Source organism: Geotrypetes seraphini, chromosome 6 (genome assembly GCF_902459505.1).
Source record: "Geotrypetes seraphini chromosome 6, aGeoSer1.1, whole genome shotgun sequence".
In the NCBI taxonomy this organism is placed as follows: Eukaryota; Metazoa; Chordata; class Amphibia; order Gymnophiona; family Dermophiidae; genus Geotrypetes; species Geotrypetes seraphini.
In genome coordinates, this window is record NC_047089.1 from 114,447,774 (window position 1) to 114,465,173 (window position 17,400).

General features: G+C 44.3%; 1 protein-coding gene across 1 annotated transcript in view; it reads left to right on the forward strand.

Moving 5' to 3' along the window:
- Window positions 1-17,400, forward strand: part of HERC2 (HECT and RLD domain containing E3 ubiquitin protein ligase 2) — a 3,346,202-nt gene that overhangs the window by 3,173,228 nt on the left and 155,574 nt on the right. The window contains 1 exon segment of the mRNA XM_033948978.1: window positions 16,989-17,130. Within this exon segment, the coding sequence (XP_033804869.1) occupies window positions 16,989-17,130 (142 nt within the window).

Below are 17,400 nucleotides of genomic sequence, written 5' to 3' on the forward strand. Positions count from 1 at the left end.
CGGCGTACTGTGCCCATCGAGGGCAGTTCTGTCTTAACAGACTCTGAGGAGCATAAGTTGGAGACCATTCTTACACAGAATTTTGATGTGTCTGCCTTGGGGGTCCAGACAGCTATTTGTGTGGGACTGGTGGCTCGGGCCGTATTTCGGTGGGCCGAGCGGGTCCTTGACAGTGAATCTAATGGTCAGGAGGTGGAGAAGATTCAGATGGTTGCCTCTTTGCTCTCAGACGCCCTCTATGACTTTTTGCGAATGTCTGCCAAATCCATAGCTGTGCGTCAGACCTTCTGTCTTCGGGCTTAGTCGATGGATGCAATGTCCATCACTAAACTCTAAATTTTCTTTTTCAGAGGTCCTTGTTTGTTTTCCAAAGGTTTTGGACTAGTTAGTTCAAACTCTGACGGACTCTAAAGTGCCCTGCCTGCTTGAAGACAATGCTTGCCAGGCTGTTTGAGGTGGCACTGCTCGGGGGAGTCTGTGAAATTTCCATGGGACTGCTCCATACCCGACCTCTGATTTTGCCAGGGGTCGTTTCTTTCAGCGAATGCAGTCCTATCGGACCCGTCAGGAGGCTGAGAATCCCTCCGCTGGTTCCCCCGGTGTCCGTCCTGCCAGGGGAGCATTTAGCCTTTCTCGACCTGACAGAGGCCTCCTTGCACATTCCAATCTGGCCCTAAACTAAACTAAAACAGGTAGGAGAAGGTTATCATTCCGCTGTACCGGGCCATGGTGCGCCCTCACCTGGAGTACTGCATACATGAAGAAGGACACAGTAATACTCAAAAGGGTCCAGAGAAGAGCAACTAAGATGGTTAAGGGGTTGGAGGAGCTGCCGTACAGTGACAGATGAGAGAAGCTGGGCCTCTTCTTCCTCGAACAGAGGAGATTGAGAGGGGACATGATCGAAACATTCAAGATACTGAAGGGGATAGACTTAGTAGATAAGGACAGGTTGTTCACCCTCTCCAGGGTAGGGAGAATGAGAGGGCACTCTTTAAAGTTGAAAGGGGATAGATTCCATACAAACGTAATGAAGTTCTTCTTCACCCAGAGAGTGGTGGAAAACTGGAACGCTCTTCTGGATCATAGGGGAAAACACCCTCCAGGGATTCAAGACAAAGTTAGACAAGTTCCTACTGAACAAGGACGTACACTGGTAAGGCTAGTCTCAGTTAGGGCACTGGTCTTTGACCGAAAGGGCCGTTGCGTGAGTGAACCAGCAGTCTACTCACGGCCCAGCGCCAACGGCAGCCCAGCGCCAACGGCGCACTACCGTTTGGCGCGCCAACAAAGGCGCATGCACCTTAGTGAGCGCCTTCGTGAAACACCGGCGTGAAACGGCCTGCGCCCACATAAATCTAATGACGCCTTGATCTCCTGAACTCCTGACCTTTCCAGTCGCACTCCAAGTCAGGTAACATCAACCCGACCTATTTCTTATTTCCTCACTCAGTTAAATGTTTAAATATCCACTCACTGTCAATTTTTTAACTGCATGACTAATGTTTAAACATCTACTCAAGGACAAACTATTGGATACATGACTAATGTCTAATTATCTGCCAAATAGACGGCCAAGTGCGGCATGACTTATGTATGATTATAAACAATACATTACTGTTCATCTGTCTCCACGGCAGATTACCAACTACATGCTATCTGACTACTGTACTATCGTTTAACCGGTATTCTATTTAACCAGCTTGTTCGTTCACAACTCTTAAGTAAGTCTCTGCACTATTGCTGTATCCCGCCAACTCTCCCTCTCCCTCTATCAAATAAGTCACTAGTCAGCTCTCGCACTATTGTTATTCTACCGCAACAACATGGCGCTCCTTCACTACAGCAATCGCATACTACTTCTAACCTTATACCTACTTTGTTCAAGAAGCAAGGCAACCGCCTCCCCTTCCTACTCCCTCCACCCACCTTCTACTCTTCTATATGTAACTTCAAGCCCAAACCTCCACCAACACAAATCAAGGTAACCCTTGATGACCCAGACCCCACCCCTTCAGAGATCCTTAAGAGACCTTACCACCTACAAAACCTCAGTCGGCGACACCATCTGGGAACAGGTCCCCTGGTCTGACCACTTCCTTGGGACCTTCTGCCTCCCCGTTTTCATGTCGCACCTTGGGACTCCTCCCCGCTCCTCTAACTCCATCACTTTTCGCAAAAAAATTTCAAGCAACCTGTTCTGGACAAAATTCCTCAAAAAATTTTCCTCTGCACCTAAGCCTGCAGACCCTGAATCCAACTGGCATAACTGGACCGCCCTCTCCGAATCCACCTTCCACTCCCTCTCCCCCCCTTTCAACCAAATCTATCTCCTATCCTCGCAAAGCTCCCTGGTACTTCCCTTATCACAGAGAACTAAAGCAGAAATGTCGAGCCCTGGAGCGCAAATGGAAAAAATCTAACTCCCCCATAGATAGACAAACCTGGAGAGCCAACATTAAGCTCTACAATTCAGCACTCAAAAAAGCAAGGATGAACTTCTACGGCGAGAAAATCTCCAGATCTAATAACCAGAGTAGTACACTTTTCAAAATCTGGCGCTCTCTAACCTCCAAAACAGACTCCACTTCTCTCCCCTCCTCTCCCTCAGCCGAAGTTCTAGCAAAATTCTTCAATGAAAAGGTCACTTCCCTACGATGCTCCTTCCCACCCGCAGTCCTGGTGCTCATGGACTCCAACCCTACTCTAATGGCCTCCAGCTCTATCCCAGCCGACTGATTCTGGGCTACCTTTGAGCACGTATCCGAATCCCTCATCCTTAAAATCTGTCTCAAACTGAAATCTTGCAATTGTTCTTTAGACCCATTTCCCTCCTACCTCTACGAGGAAATACCCACTCAGGCTATCTCTTCCATCACCAAACTCTTAAACTCCGCCTTACATTCGGGCCTATTCTCCCCAGAAATGGGCCATATCGTCCTATCCCCTCTATTGAAAAAACCCGACCTCGACCCCTCTTTACCATCCAGCTATCGCCCTATAGCAAATATCCCTCTCCTAACTAAGATGCTTGAGTCCATCATATCATAGAAACATAGAAACATAGAAGATGACGGCAGAAAAGGGCTATAGCCCATCAAGTCTGCCCACCGTACTGTCCCTTCCTCTTAAGTCTATACCCAGTGACTATTTAGTCAGATTGACTCTCTTATGAATCCCCTCTTTCCTCCTCTGACCCTCGTAGGGATCCCACATACGTATCCCATTTATTCTTGAAGTCCAACACGCTATTGGCCTCGATCACCTGCGCTGGAAGCTCATTCCAACGGTCAACCACTCTTTCTGTGAAGAAGTACTTCCTTATGTTGCCACGAAATTTCCCGCCCCTGAGTTTGAGCGGATGCCCTCTGGTGGCAGAAGGTCCTCTGAGAATGAAGATATCATCTTCCACCTCGATACGTCCTGTGATGTATTTAAATGTCTCAATCATGTCTCCTCTCTCCCTACGTTCCTCTAGAGTGTAAAGCTGTAGTTTGTTTAGTCTCTCCTCATATGAGAGACCTTTGAGACCCAAGATCCTCCTGGTGGCCATCCGTTGAACCGACTCGATTCTGAGCACATCTTTACGGTAATGAGGTCTCCAGAATTGTACACAGTATTCCAGATGAGGTCTCACCATGGTTCTGTACAATGGCATTATGACTTCAGGCTTCTTGCTGACAAAGCTTCTACTGATACATCCCAACATTTGCCTTGCTTTAGATGAAGCCCTCTCCACTTGATTGGCAGTTTTCATGTCTGCACTGATGATTACTCCTAGGTCTCGTTCCGCCGAAGTACTAGTTAAAGTTTCCCCATTCAAGGTGTATTTTCTGCATGGATTACCGTTACCGAGGTGCATAACCTTACATTTCCCAGCGTTGAAGCTCAGTTGCCAGGTCGAGGACCATCTTTCCAATGTAAGCAGGTCCTGTGTCATACTATCCTGTAAATTACATTCACTTACTGTATTGCATAGTTTAGCATCATCGGCGAATAATGTTATTTTACCCTGAAGCCCCTGAGTCAGATCCCCTATGAATATGTTGAAAAGGAGTGGGCCCAGGACTGAACCCTGCGGTACTCCGCTGGTCACCTCTGATGTTTTAGAGAGGGTACCGTTAACCATTACCCTTTGAAGTCTTCCGCTTAGCCAATCCTTGACCCAAGTAGTGAGTGTTTCTCCTAACCCCATCGATTTCATTTTGTTCAACAGCCTGCGGTGTGGGACGCTATCAAATGCTTTACTGAAATCCAGGTACACGATGTCCATAGACTCTCCCAAGTCTAGCTTCCTTGTCACCCAGTCAAAGAAGCTGATGAGATTGGATTGGCAGGACCTACCCTTGGTGAATTATCGACCCAACTCTCATCCTATCTTGAGAAATTCTTCATTCTCCTACCTTACCAATATGGCTTTCGCCCCAATTTCAGCACCGAATCCCTATTGACCTCCCTAATCTCCAAGATTCAACAACTTCACTCCCACAACAAGTTCGCCGTCCTCCTGCAATTCGATCTTTCTGCTGCTTTCGACGTCGTTCACCACAATATTCTAATTTACCAACTCTCTAAGATTGGCATCACCTCTACAGTCCTTGAATGGTTCTCAGAGTTCCTTCGTTCCCGATCCTACATTGTCAACATGAATGGCACCTCATCCTCCCCCTGGATACCAACCTGCGGAGTCCCGCAAGGTTCTCCTCTATCTCCTATCCTCTTCAACATCTATATGTCTTCTCTAAAACTCCTCCATCTATCCCCCCTTGAAACTATTTACACCTATGCTGATAACATCCTTGTCCTTCTTGAGACTGACTCAAACCTCATTAATCTCTCAGAGAACATTTCCTCTTGTATCTTGAACCTCCAATCTTGGGCCCACATCGTCCAAATGAAATTGAATGAATCCAAGACAAAACTTATTTGGCTCGGCCCAAAATTAGCTCAGCTACCCACCTCAATCCCACTGTCCTCTGGCTCCACTCTGCAGCTCGAATTTTCCAGCAAGGTCCTGGGTGTCATTATCGATTCTACATTGTCCTTCAATGACCACCTCAACTCCCTGGTAAAAAAATGTTATTTCAGCCTTCACATGTTGAGGAAAGTAAGATCTTGTTTCCATCAAAATCATTTTGCCGTTCTTGTCCAATCCATCATCCTCTCCAGACTGGACTATTGAAATTCTATCTTCATAAGCCTAACAAAGAAAAACCTTCACAGACTCCAACGGATTCAAAATGCCACGGCCAAGCTTATCTTTGCAAAAAGTAAATTTGATCATGTCTCACCGCTCCTTCTCAAGCTTCACTGGCTTCCGATAATTCCCAGAGTCCACTTCAAATGCATCTGCCTAACTTTCAAGATCGTGCATGGCATCCTTCCACCATTAATTCTGCTTTCTTAGAACGCCTCAAACCCTAATACCACCAGACCCACCCAAAAATTGAAGCTATCCTTCCCCTCACTAAAAGGCATTTCCCTCCCAGGAATACTGGGGATTTCCCTCCACTTCAGACTCACCGAGCTCTGGAACAACCTTACCTCCCCCCTTCGGAACCTGAGTGCTCTCTAACCCTTCAGTAAACATCTGAAAACCTGGTTATTCTCAAAAATCTAACACTTTCCTCCTCATTTGACATCCTAGCCCTCTAACTTCCTTCTTTCCTCTGATCCTCATCTAGCCCTTTCCTTGTAGTTCCTTTCTAATTACAAGTCCTGTAAACCGTGCCGCGCTCCACAACCATGGAGATGGTGCGGTATATAAACCTAAGGTTTAGTTTAGTTTAGATCCCAATCCTGACTACATTCCACAGACCTTCCAGACCATATTTCAAAAAAGCCTGAGTACTAAAACACTTAGCTTCTTCCCATCTCCCTCCCCCCCCCATTATCCCACTATGCTACTCTAACCTCAGAGGTTCCTACCTAAATATAAGATCTATGAGAAACAATTCCCAATTAATTCACGACTGGCTCACCGACACCAACGCTGACTTCGTCATACTAACGGAGACTTGGTTACTCTCGGATGAAGACATTATCATCCAAGAATGCCTCCCTCCTAATTTCAAAATTCTTTCCTTAGCTAGAGAAAGAGGCAGGAGTGGTGGACTGGCTGTAATCTTTAAGGACAACTTAAACTGTACCATGCTAAGCTCCAAATCCTCCTCCACCTTGGAAATTCTATCTCTAAAACTTCATTCAGAACTTCTAGCTGACTCCCTAACTATCACTCTGGCATATATTCCCCCCAAAAAATGGTTTTCAGCCAAGGAAAAATTTCAGGAGTTCCTGTTAACCAATTCGCTAACAGGGCCATACAACCTCTTATGCGGAGATCTAAACCTACACCTTGAGAATCCAGATCTATCAGAGACCATCGAATTCTGATCCTTTCTAGCTTCACTAGGCTTCCCTCACTCTCCTCCGGTATCAACCCACATAAAAGGCCACCAACTGGACATAGTATCACTGACCGCAATAATCACAACAAATCCTACGATCCGATGGATATCAGAAACCTGGTCGGATTCACTTTGGTCTGACCACAAAATATGCAACTTCGAGCTGGAATGGCAACGGACATCAATTACAATGAAAGCCAAGAAAAAATCCACACTATTTCAAACAAGCAGAGGCAAGTTCAGCCCCATAGAATTCTGGTCTCACTACGATATTATCCACAACCATGACGAGGATCCTAACCACTTCATGAACTCCTGGATCTCCACCAGCACTCAAATCCTAAATGAAATGGCCCCACTGAAAAAAAAGAAGGATTAGACCTAGAAACCTATCGGGCTGGTTTGACCCAGAGCTTCTGGAGATAAAGAGAGAGCTAAGAAGATTAGAAAGGAAATGGACAAAGTTAGGAACGCCAGAATCCAAAGACGCCTGGCGCCAAATGCTAAAAAACTACAAAAACAATATCATAAAGAAGAAAAAAACCTTCTACGCCCACATTATAGGTAACACCTCCTTAAACAGCAGCAAACTATTCAAACTAGTCAATGACTTGTACGACACCCTCCCTTACACAAACCCAGTAGAAGAATCCACGATCACAGCAGACGAGCTAGCCGATTTTTTCAACTCAAAAATAGTAAAATCAAGACATGCTCTACCAAGCACCCAAGACTACCACTGGAACTACGCCATCCCCCAGGACCCTGACGCTTCTAAAGCCGACATGAGTTGGTCAAACATCAAGGAAACTGACTGGCAAACATTCATCAAGTACTACAACAAATATGCCAGATCATATTGCAGATTGGACCCCTGCCCCCCAAACGTGATGAAATCTGCCCCCATCAACTTCAAAGCCAAACTTCTTAACTGGATCAACCTACAACTATCCTCTGGCAAGTTCCCAGAAGACCTGGGCCAAATTGTTATAACTCCTATAAAAAAGAACAAAAAAGAAGCATCCAACAACATTTCCAATTTCAGACCCGTCGCTAATATCTCTCTGACTGCCAAATTAATGGAAGGCCTGGTAAATGCTGATCTAAATACCTATCTAGACAAATTCAACCTACTGCATAATAACCAATCTGGTTTCAGACCCAGCTTCAGCACCGAAACTATAATAGCCTCTCTTCTCTTCATTCCCTTCTCAGTCAAGGCTCCGATGCAATGATTCTCCAACTGGACCTAAGCTGTACCTTCGACCTAGTTGACCACTCCATCTTGCTGAACTGTCTTGAATCAATAGGTATCACAGGAAACACTCTCAATTGGTTCCAGGGATTCCTCGAACTCAGATCCTATCAAGTATTCAAAGAAGACAAATTCTCTTTCAGCTGGAATAACAACTGCGGACTACCCCATGGCTCTCCGTTGTCACCGACCCTTTTCAACATCTACCTCATCTCATTGGGACACCTGCTACAGAGCTTAGACCTCAACTTCCATGTTTACGCCGACGATATCACTGTTGTGCTACCACTATCCGATCTATCGCCAGACTTCATTAATCTCCTATCCAATACCTTAAATCAGATTGAACTTTGGATGAAGGCCTTCAAACTAAAACTGAACACAGAAAAAACTAAATTTTTCCTGGCTTCTCCCAATGAACATATAAAAGACACCAAGATCCACGTGAATGGCCGAGATTACAAAATTGCCCAATCTATAAAAATACTAGGAGTTACCCTTGACAGACATCTAACCCTAGATAAGGATACAGATCTAATGTTCAAAAAAAGTATTTCAACACTAGGGAAGCTCCGCATTGTCAAAAAATTATTCGATGAATCATCCTTTCGACTACTCATACAAGCTTCCATCTTGAGTACACTGGACTACTGCAACATCATATATCTGGGAGCTTAAAAAAGACACTTCACAAGCTAAGATTAATCCAAAACACTGCAGTCCGACTCATCTTCAGATTTAAAAAATGGGAACATATCACCCCATACTTCCAAATACTCCACTGGTTGCCGGTAGAATCCATAATACTCTTCAAGTTTGCCTGCATCAGCTACAAAGCGGTCTTCGGGATGCTACCATCCTACCTTGCCTCCCAATTCTTCACCAACTGCCCGAATAAGACCTCTCACAGAGCAAACCTCTTTAATTACCCATCTCTGAAATCATGTCACTACAAGAAGTTCCTAGACAGAATGCTATCTTTCCAGGCAGTTAAACTGAATACATGGCTAGCAAAACCAATACTCGAGGCTACATCATATGCTGACTTCAGAAAATCACTGAAGACCTGTCTCTTTAACGCAACTTGAGTTCTCCTCCTCTGCCAATTTTACTTCCCTGAAAGCCCTTTCTCTCCCCCCACCCTTCCCCTATCCGACGTATATTGCTGAATCCTCTCTTATTCGCATTGCAAACATCTTCCTATAAACAGCTTTGATCAAGTTTCAAGTTTATTTAAATTTGATAAATCGCTTATTACATACTAAGCGAGTAACAGTAAAATATAAGATAGATCTAGAGTATGTTGTACAGCTTTAAAAGGTGATAAAAACAGACTGACAAAACAGACAAACTCAGATACATAAGGGAAGGAAAAAGAAAGGGAGGAAGTTACAAAATTACTATTATTCAAATGAAGAGAAAGGAAAAGCCAAATAGGGAGAGAACATGAGGAATGGGATTAAGATTGTTGAAAATGAATTGTTTAAAGATTAAATGCGTCTTTAAAGAGAAAAGTTTTTAAATTAGTTTTAAATCTCCTGTATCCTGTTGTAAACTATTTCGTACTGTATCCTGATCTAAAACACTTGCTTCTTGTTGCAAACATCTTGTTTTCTCATTGCATGTATCTTCTTGCAAGCCGCCCTGAACTTATGTATCCTGTTCCAAACATATGTATCCTGTTGTAAACATATGTCTCTTGCTGTATTCACCAAATTCTCTCACTGCATGTTTCTTGCTGTAAACCACTTTGAACTTATGGTATAGCGGTATATAAGAAATAAAATTATTATTATTATTATTATTATTATGTTCTTATGTATAGACAGAGTCATCAACCAAGAGGAGCTCAACTCAGTTAACAATAATGTAATACATAAAACTGACAAGAAAAAGTAGACCGAAATAGTTAATTTCCAAAATGTTTAGCAAACAAAAAAGTTTTCAGAACTTTCCGGAATAAAGCAAAAGAACCTGAACTTCTTAATGTAAGCAGTAAAGCATTCCAGAATTTGGTTAATTTAAAAGCAAAAGAATGACTAAATCTCTTAAAGGTTCTGTTTTTACCACTGAGAGAGGGAAATGTAAGTATTAATTTTTGAGAACTTCTCCCATCAGCACTTCCTTCATTTTGCGATCTTGGGCCAGCACTTTCAGTTCTGTGCGCTCCCTTTATGTCTGGCCATGGCTCCCTGAATGCTCACCAAGGTTATGGTGGTCGTCGCCGCGGCCTTGCGGACAGAGGGCATTCTGGTGCATCCTTACCTGGACGACTGGTTGATTCACGCGAAGTCCATCCAGGAGAGCACCTGGGTCATGGCTTGGGTGATAAAAGTTCCTGCAGTCGCTGGGATGGGTTATCAACTTTGCCAAGAGCCAGTTGGCCCCCTGGAGTATCTTGGGGTTGTGTTCGACACCTCCTTGGGTAAGGTCTTCCTCCCAGAGGCCCGGGTAAGCAAATTATAATCTCAGATTTGCCTGCTTATGGCGATCCGGTGTCCTCGGGCCCAGAATATCCTCCAAGTCTTGGCGGCTTCCCTCGATGTGGTGAGGTGGGTTCGAGCCCACATGCGTCCTCTTTAGTATGCTCTGCTTCGGAGGTAGTCACCCTAGAGCCTCAGTCTAGATCACCCTGTTCCTCTGCAGGGATTGGCTCACTGCAGGCTTCGTTGGTGGCTCCAGGCCTCCCATCTTGTTCAAGGAATGAGTCTGGATCAGCCACACTAAACAATGCTTTTCACGGATGCCAATCTTCTCGGTTGGGGAGCTCAGTGTCTAGGTCATTCAGCTCAGGGCATCTGGTCCACAGAGGAGGTGTCCTAGTCTATTAGTGTTCTGGAGACCAGAGCCATCCATCTGACGCTGTTAGCCTTCTATTTCTTCTTGACGAGTAAGTCGGTCCGGATTCTGTCAGACAATGCCACGGTATTAGCCTATGTCAATTGTCAGGGGGCACCAAAAGCACTCAGGTGGCGCAGGAGGCGGCTCTGCTCATGATCTGGGCAGAGTCACATCTTCAGGACATCTCGGCCTCCCACATAGCCGGAGTGGACCATGTTCAAGCGGGCTTCCTCAGTCGTCACGTGTTAGATCCCGGAGAGTGATGTCTAAGCCTCGTGGCCTTTCAGTTGATCGTGCAGCTTGGGGTCAGCCCCTCATGGACCTGATGGCCACAGGGGTCAATGCCAAAACACCTTATTTTTTCAGTCGTAGCAGAGATGGTCAGGCCGAGGGTCTGGATGCTCTGGTTCAACCATGGCCAACAGAGGGACTGTTGTATGTGTTCCCTTTATGCCATTAGTGTGCACAGTTCTTCTCTGCATTGTTCGTCATCTGGGCCTGATGGTTCTGGTGGATCCATATTGGCCCAGACACCTGTGGTTTGCGGATCTGGTGCAGCATCTGGTGTCGGATCCTCTTCCTCTGCCTTTTTCGCCTGATTTTCTGACTCAGGGCCCCATTCCCATGTTCATTCCGGGTCCCTTTTGTCTTATGGCTTGGCTCTTGAAAGGAAACACCTAGGTAGGAAGGGATATTCAGATAAAGTGATCTCCACTCTCTTGGGGTCACGCAGACTTTCCACCTCTTGGGCTTATGTGCGAGTTTGGTATATATTTGAGGAGTGGTGTACGGAGTGAGGAATGGTCGCTTTTCGCACTTCTCTGCCTAACATCTTAAATTTCTTGCAGGATGGTCTGGACAAAATAGTAACATAGTAACATAGGACAGGGGCATGACTTGGTCTTCTCTCCGGGTTCAGCATGCAGTCCTTTCAGCCTTTCATGAGTTATTACGGGGTCAGCGTCTGACTGCCATTCCTGATGTTGTTCGCTTCATGCGGATGGCCAAGTTGCTCAAGCCTCCCATGCGACCATCTGTTCCCTCTTGGGATTTGAATCTGGTCCTGTCTGGGCAGTGCGCCCCCATTTGAGCCTTTGGGTGCCTGCTCATTGAAGGACTTTACTCATAAGGCAGTCTTCTTGGTGGCTATTTCTTCTGCTAGATGTGTTTCAGAGCTGCAGGCTCTCTCTTGTAGGTCTCTCTTCCTCAAGTTTTCTAGGGAGAGGGTCGTTCCTTCCTTTCTGCCAAAGGTAGTTTCTCCTTTTCATGTCAATCAGTCTGTGGTCCTCACAGTCCTGGGTAGTTGGACTGGTAGCAGAAACAGTTGTGCAAATTGGAAGTTGGTCTGGTCCTTCGCATCTACTTGCGGAGGACCCAGGAGACCAGGAAATCAGATCATCTTTTTATCCTTCTAGCAGGCTTCTAGAGCCTGGGCCAATCAGGCCTTAGGCTTCGCGGGATGGGCTGGGAAGGGGCGGGCCCACTTCATTTCGATGAAGCGGGCCTGCAGGCTGGACAGGCAAGACCCGTCTGGCCAACAATTAAAGGTTAGTTTGGTGGGGGGGAGGTTTGGGAGCTGTTAGCGCGGGGGGGTGCGGAAGGGGGGCATCTTCCTGCAGGAGGGTTTGGGCACCCTCCTGCCGGCGATCGGTAGTGTCGGGGGGAGTGGGGGCATCTTCCGGCAGAAGGAGTTGGGCACCCTCCTGCCAGCAATCGGACAGACGGCCGCTATACTTATAGCGGCAGAGAGATCCCTTGCTGCGATAAGTATAGCGGCCACGTCTACTTACAATGTAGACCAGCATTTTGCTGGCCTACATTGTAAGCGTCTCTTCCTCTACTAGGGAGATGCGTAGGGCCGCCTAGGTTCACCTAAGGCCCTTAGGCGAGCTTAGGCATCTTGCGGGCCTCCCTAGGCTCCTGGAGGCGCCTTTAATATAGGCGGCCTGCCTGGGGAGCCTAGGGGAGCTGCCTAAAATCGGGACGCACTTTGTAGAATCCAGGCCTGAATGTTTAGTGCACCTTAAAAAGAATACTACTCCCCCTTATTTGAGCACCACTCTTTAAAAACATTCACAAGTCACGTAACAAGAACCTACTTAGGAAAGCACAGCACCAAACACAACAATGCATACTAGAATGTCAATAAACCTATTGGAAAACTAAAGAAGCCAGAATAGTACAGACCAATCCTGCACAGTTAATGCTAGCAGAAAACCATGTCTCATATTCATATGTGCAGAACACAGACAGACCCTCACACAATATAGAATAACTAACCACAAATTAAAAATAGAAACACACAGAAAAATATTAAACTGTATCCCCAAGAAGCCACAATGCAATACCATAGAAAAGTGATATCCCCATGAATCCATTGGATTCACAGTATTCGCTTATGTGAACGATCTTCAACTCTTACTTCCACTAGACTCATATTCTACAGTGGAATTTCTAAATGTCAATAAGAAATTAGGTACAATTTCAGATTGGCTAGATGAAAATAAACTAGATCAGCGCAGTAGTGAGAAGTTGTTTTCAGAGGTTACGAATGATCAGATCAATTGCTCCATTCTTGGATTCATCTTCACTGAATGTCCTTGTACAATCACTGATCATTTCAAAGTTGGATTACTGCAATTTACTCTATAAAAGAGTCGCTCTAAAAGAAATCTGTCGACTACAATTAATCCAAAACACCGCAATAAAAATTATAACGAATAGGAAAAGATTTGATCATGTAACTCCTCTTCTCAAAGAAGCTCATTGGCTGCCAATTGACCACAGAATCACCTTTAAAATAGCATTATTAACATTCAAAATATTAAGAACTAATGCCCCATCATTCCTAGAAAGATATATTATTCCATATATTTCTACCAGAAGTTTGAGATCAGAAGACAAAAACCTTCTAGTAATTCCATCGCTTAGTATAATAAATACAAGACAAGATACGATCTTGTTACCATGGCCAGAATATGGAACTCTTTACCAGCACTTAGTAGCCCTTTCAGGACCAAGGGACATATTTGTCCCATAACTTTAAAATCCTATAAATTTTGATTGGGATAGTCTACAGTTCTAAATTTGATATGTACGGATTCCATATGATACTACCTTTATGTAAACAAACTGGTTCCGACATTCATTCATTAGCGTCGTTGCTAGATTGACGAGAAGATTCACTTGCCACACTGTCCATAAGCCAGAAGTGTGATTTTTTTAAATAAAAATAATGATATTTCACAAAAAAAAATCAATTTTTTGGCATCTGCAAGCCCTTTTTACCATAAAAATGTCGTCAAAACCACAAAAATTGGCCTACGATCCTTATGGTCCTGAAAGGGTTAAGGAAGCAAAATCATTAGGCAAATTTAAAGGACTGCTAAAATGCTGGTTGTATAAGGATGCCTTTGAGACAAAATCGCCGGATTCTCTTTTTGACCCCATTCATTGCAGAGACTTTCGCGTCCTTTGTCCCAGGCCTCGAGAAATTAAAAAATAGATAAAAATCTTTTATTTTCTTTTTACTTTTTTTATTACACTTTTAAAATTTTAGCTTTCTTGTTTACTTTACTATGCTTATTGTAGTTCTCCCCACTTCCCCTATGTATAAGTCTGCAATGTTTGTGTGTTTGTTGTAGTTAGTAACTGAGACCCCGTTTTTAATTGTAAATCACTTTGAATTTATGATATTGCGATACATCAAAATTTTAATAAAAGATAGATGTAAATTTCAAAAAACAAAAACTGGCATATTAGAATCACTGCATTAAAAGTTAACACCACATCTCTCTCCCTCTCCCTTTTTCAACCTTGGTCCAACATCTCTCTTCTCCCTTCTCCCATGCATCATTCTATCCCTTTCTCTGCCATATCCAACATCGCTGCCTCTCCTACTATCCACCATCTCTCTCCCCCTCCTCTTTTGTGCCCTGGGTCAAAATCTTTCCCTTCCTCCTTTCCACCATCATTTTTAATATTTCTCCTTCTCTCCCTTTGTACCCTATTCCCCAACATGTCTCCCTCTCTTACCCTTCTCCTTGCAGTCTCCCTCCCCTTTACCACATATGTAATATTTTCTCTTTCTTGCCCCTCTCCACCTCCTTGCAATACCTCTCCCTTCTTCCCCATGTCCAACAATCCTTCTTTTGTCATTTCAACCCAGTGCATCATCTTTCCTTCCTATCCCTCCCCCACCACACTTACAGCTCTCTCTTGCTGGCTCCTGTACCTCCCTCTTTTCACTCTCTGGCTTCAAAGGGTCAGAGTCAGCAGCAGCAGTCGCTACAGGCTGCCTGTCGCTAACCCAGAAGTCTCTCCTCTACCACATGCTGTAAATAGTGGCAGACAAGAGGCTTCTGTGTTACCAGCAGGCAGCCTGTAGCAGGTGCTGCCGACCTGTTGAAGCTTGCCAGCGGAGAGAGAAGAGGGGTGTGCAGGGACCACAGGACCCAACCTGTTGCCCCACCAGTAGGTGAGGGTGAGGGGGGTGGAGCGGGCGGGGGTGTACACGTGCATGTGCATAGCAGGGTCCCACCCATTGCTATACCCCTCCCCACTTCCTGTGCCATCCTTCTCTCCCACCCTGCTCTGTTACCATCTGACAGTGCCTCCCCTCCCATCCACCTCTCTCACTCACCCCCCCACCTATGGTCCGACACCGACTCGACCCCCTATTAATGACCCCAGTGGGGGACATTAAGTCTCAGTGGTCATTTTGAAGATCTTCGGACCAGCAGTGGTGGATGGTTCTAGCAGGGGCAGGAAAGTGTTGGGCTCTTTCATGCTCCCGAAGAAGCCACTAGACCACTGGGGAGATAAAAGGTAAACTTGGGGAGAGTACCCTCAGTCTCCATAGCTATGGTATTAATGTGGCAGCAGTCCCATTCCTGGAACTGTCAAGGTAATACTGGGCAAACCTGTCAACATTTCCCTGTTATCGCTTCACTTTACTCTCCAGGCATAGTCAGCTTTTCAGTTTGGGGGGAAGGGCACAGGGGTGGAGTGGGTGGACAGCGCAATCCTCCACCTCCCAATGTGAGTATGCTAGGCATACCTTTACTGGCAGAGATGCTGCCGCCAGCTAAATAAATAAGACTGCAGCTGCTCTCTGCTGCTTGTTTCCAGCTCTGAGCAACATGCCGGGACTTCTTACACATGATCTGAGCAGCATTCCAGGATTGGTGAGGCTCAGTGTCCCTGCCAGCAAAGATAAATTGGAGATCAGGAGGGGATCTGAGCCCAAATTTTAGGCGCCAGTTGTTAAAGTAGCAAGGTCCTACTTTAACAACCAGCTCCCAAAATTCTTAAAAACTTAACAAATTGCTGTTGCGAGCCAGACTCAGCCCATCACTGTCAACGTGGGTCACAAATTGCTTCATAAGAATTGCCATACTGGGACATACTAAAGGTCCATCAAATCCAGTATCCTATTTCCAACTATGGCCAACACAGGTCCCAAGTACCTAGCTTGATCCCAAGTAGTAAAACAGATTTTATGCTGCTTATCCTAAGAATAAGCAATGGATTTCCCCAAGCTATTTTAATAATGGCCTATGGACTTCTCTTTTAGGAAATTATCCAAACCTTTTTTTAAACCCCGCTAGCTAACTGATTTCACCACATTCTCCGGCAGCAAATTCCAGAGTTTAATTGCATATTGTAAGAAACATTCAATTCAATTACAGGGAATTTTTAACAGCAATTTAAAATGCTTAATTGTATACCCCTTGGGTTACAGTTCTTTTTTGAGAGATTTAGGGCTCCTTTTACGAAGATGCTCTAACGTTTTTAGCGCATGCTATACCGCACACTAGCTGAAAAACTGCTGCTGGCTCAAGAGGAGGCGGCAGCAGCTAGCGTGTGCGGCATTTCAGCGTGCGCTATTCCGCACGTTAAGGCCCTAAGGCACTTTTGTAAAAGTAGCCCTTAATTAACATGACAAATATTAACGCTGGCTTTTACTAAACTACGGTAGAGGTAAATGTTCTGATACTATAGAATTCAAAGAAACCTCTACTGCAGTTTAGTAAAAAGAGCCCTAAGAATTTTATATGATAAATTTTAAACACACTCTCTGTGTAATTGTTTAAAAATTTATCTCTAATGGAAAGTATGCAATTATCAGACTGGAACACTAGACAGGGAAGATAATTTTTTACTATTTGGTAACCTTATTTAGATACATTAACACCACATACCCGCAGTCGCATATTATTTAATATGTAATTACAGTTCTAAAATGGGGGAAAAAGGGGAGGGAATTGGATATATTTGCTTTTAGTGATAATGTTTATTATATATTAACTCTGTAAATTTTGTTTTTCTTGTATTTGAAATGATTTTTTTTTACTATTTTGTTTGTATTTGAAATTTAATAAATATGATTTAAATTAAAAATTTATCTTTAAGTTACATCATTTTTCTCAATTGCATGATTAGTTTCAGTTAACTTTTTTAATGTTCTGATATTCATTTTGCAGGTAAAACGTTCCAGAAGTAAAGGCGGCTTAGCAGGGCCTGATGGCACAAAATCTGTATTTGGTCAGATGTGTGCTAAAATGAGTTCCTTCAGTCCAGACAGCCTTCTTCTGCCTCATCGTGTATGGAAAGTCAAGTTTGTTGGTAAATGCTTTATGCTAATTTTTTCCCAGGTTGTCCTTCCTTTCTTGTCTTCCTTTTTTCAACCTCACTAGAATTCTCAGTTGTTCTCTTATTGTCCCTGGTTGATTTTGTTATTGTTCTCATTCCCTCCCTCCCCACTCACACATACATTAAGAGAAGCTTGTTTTGTGAATGTTTTTCCTCTCAAATAATTGAGCCTGTGTTTATGAGGGAGAGGACCAGAAGTACTGAGAAGGTTATTGTTGCCTTTTTATGTTTCTTTCTATTTTC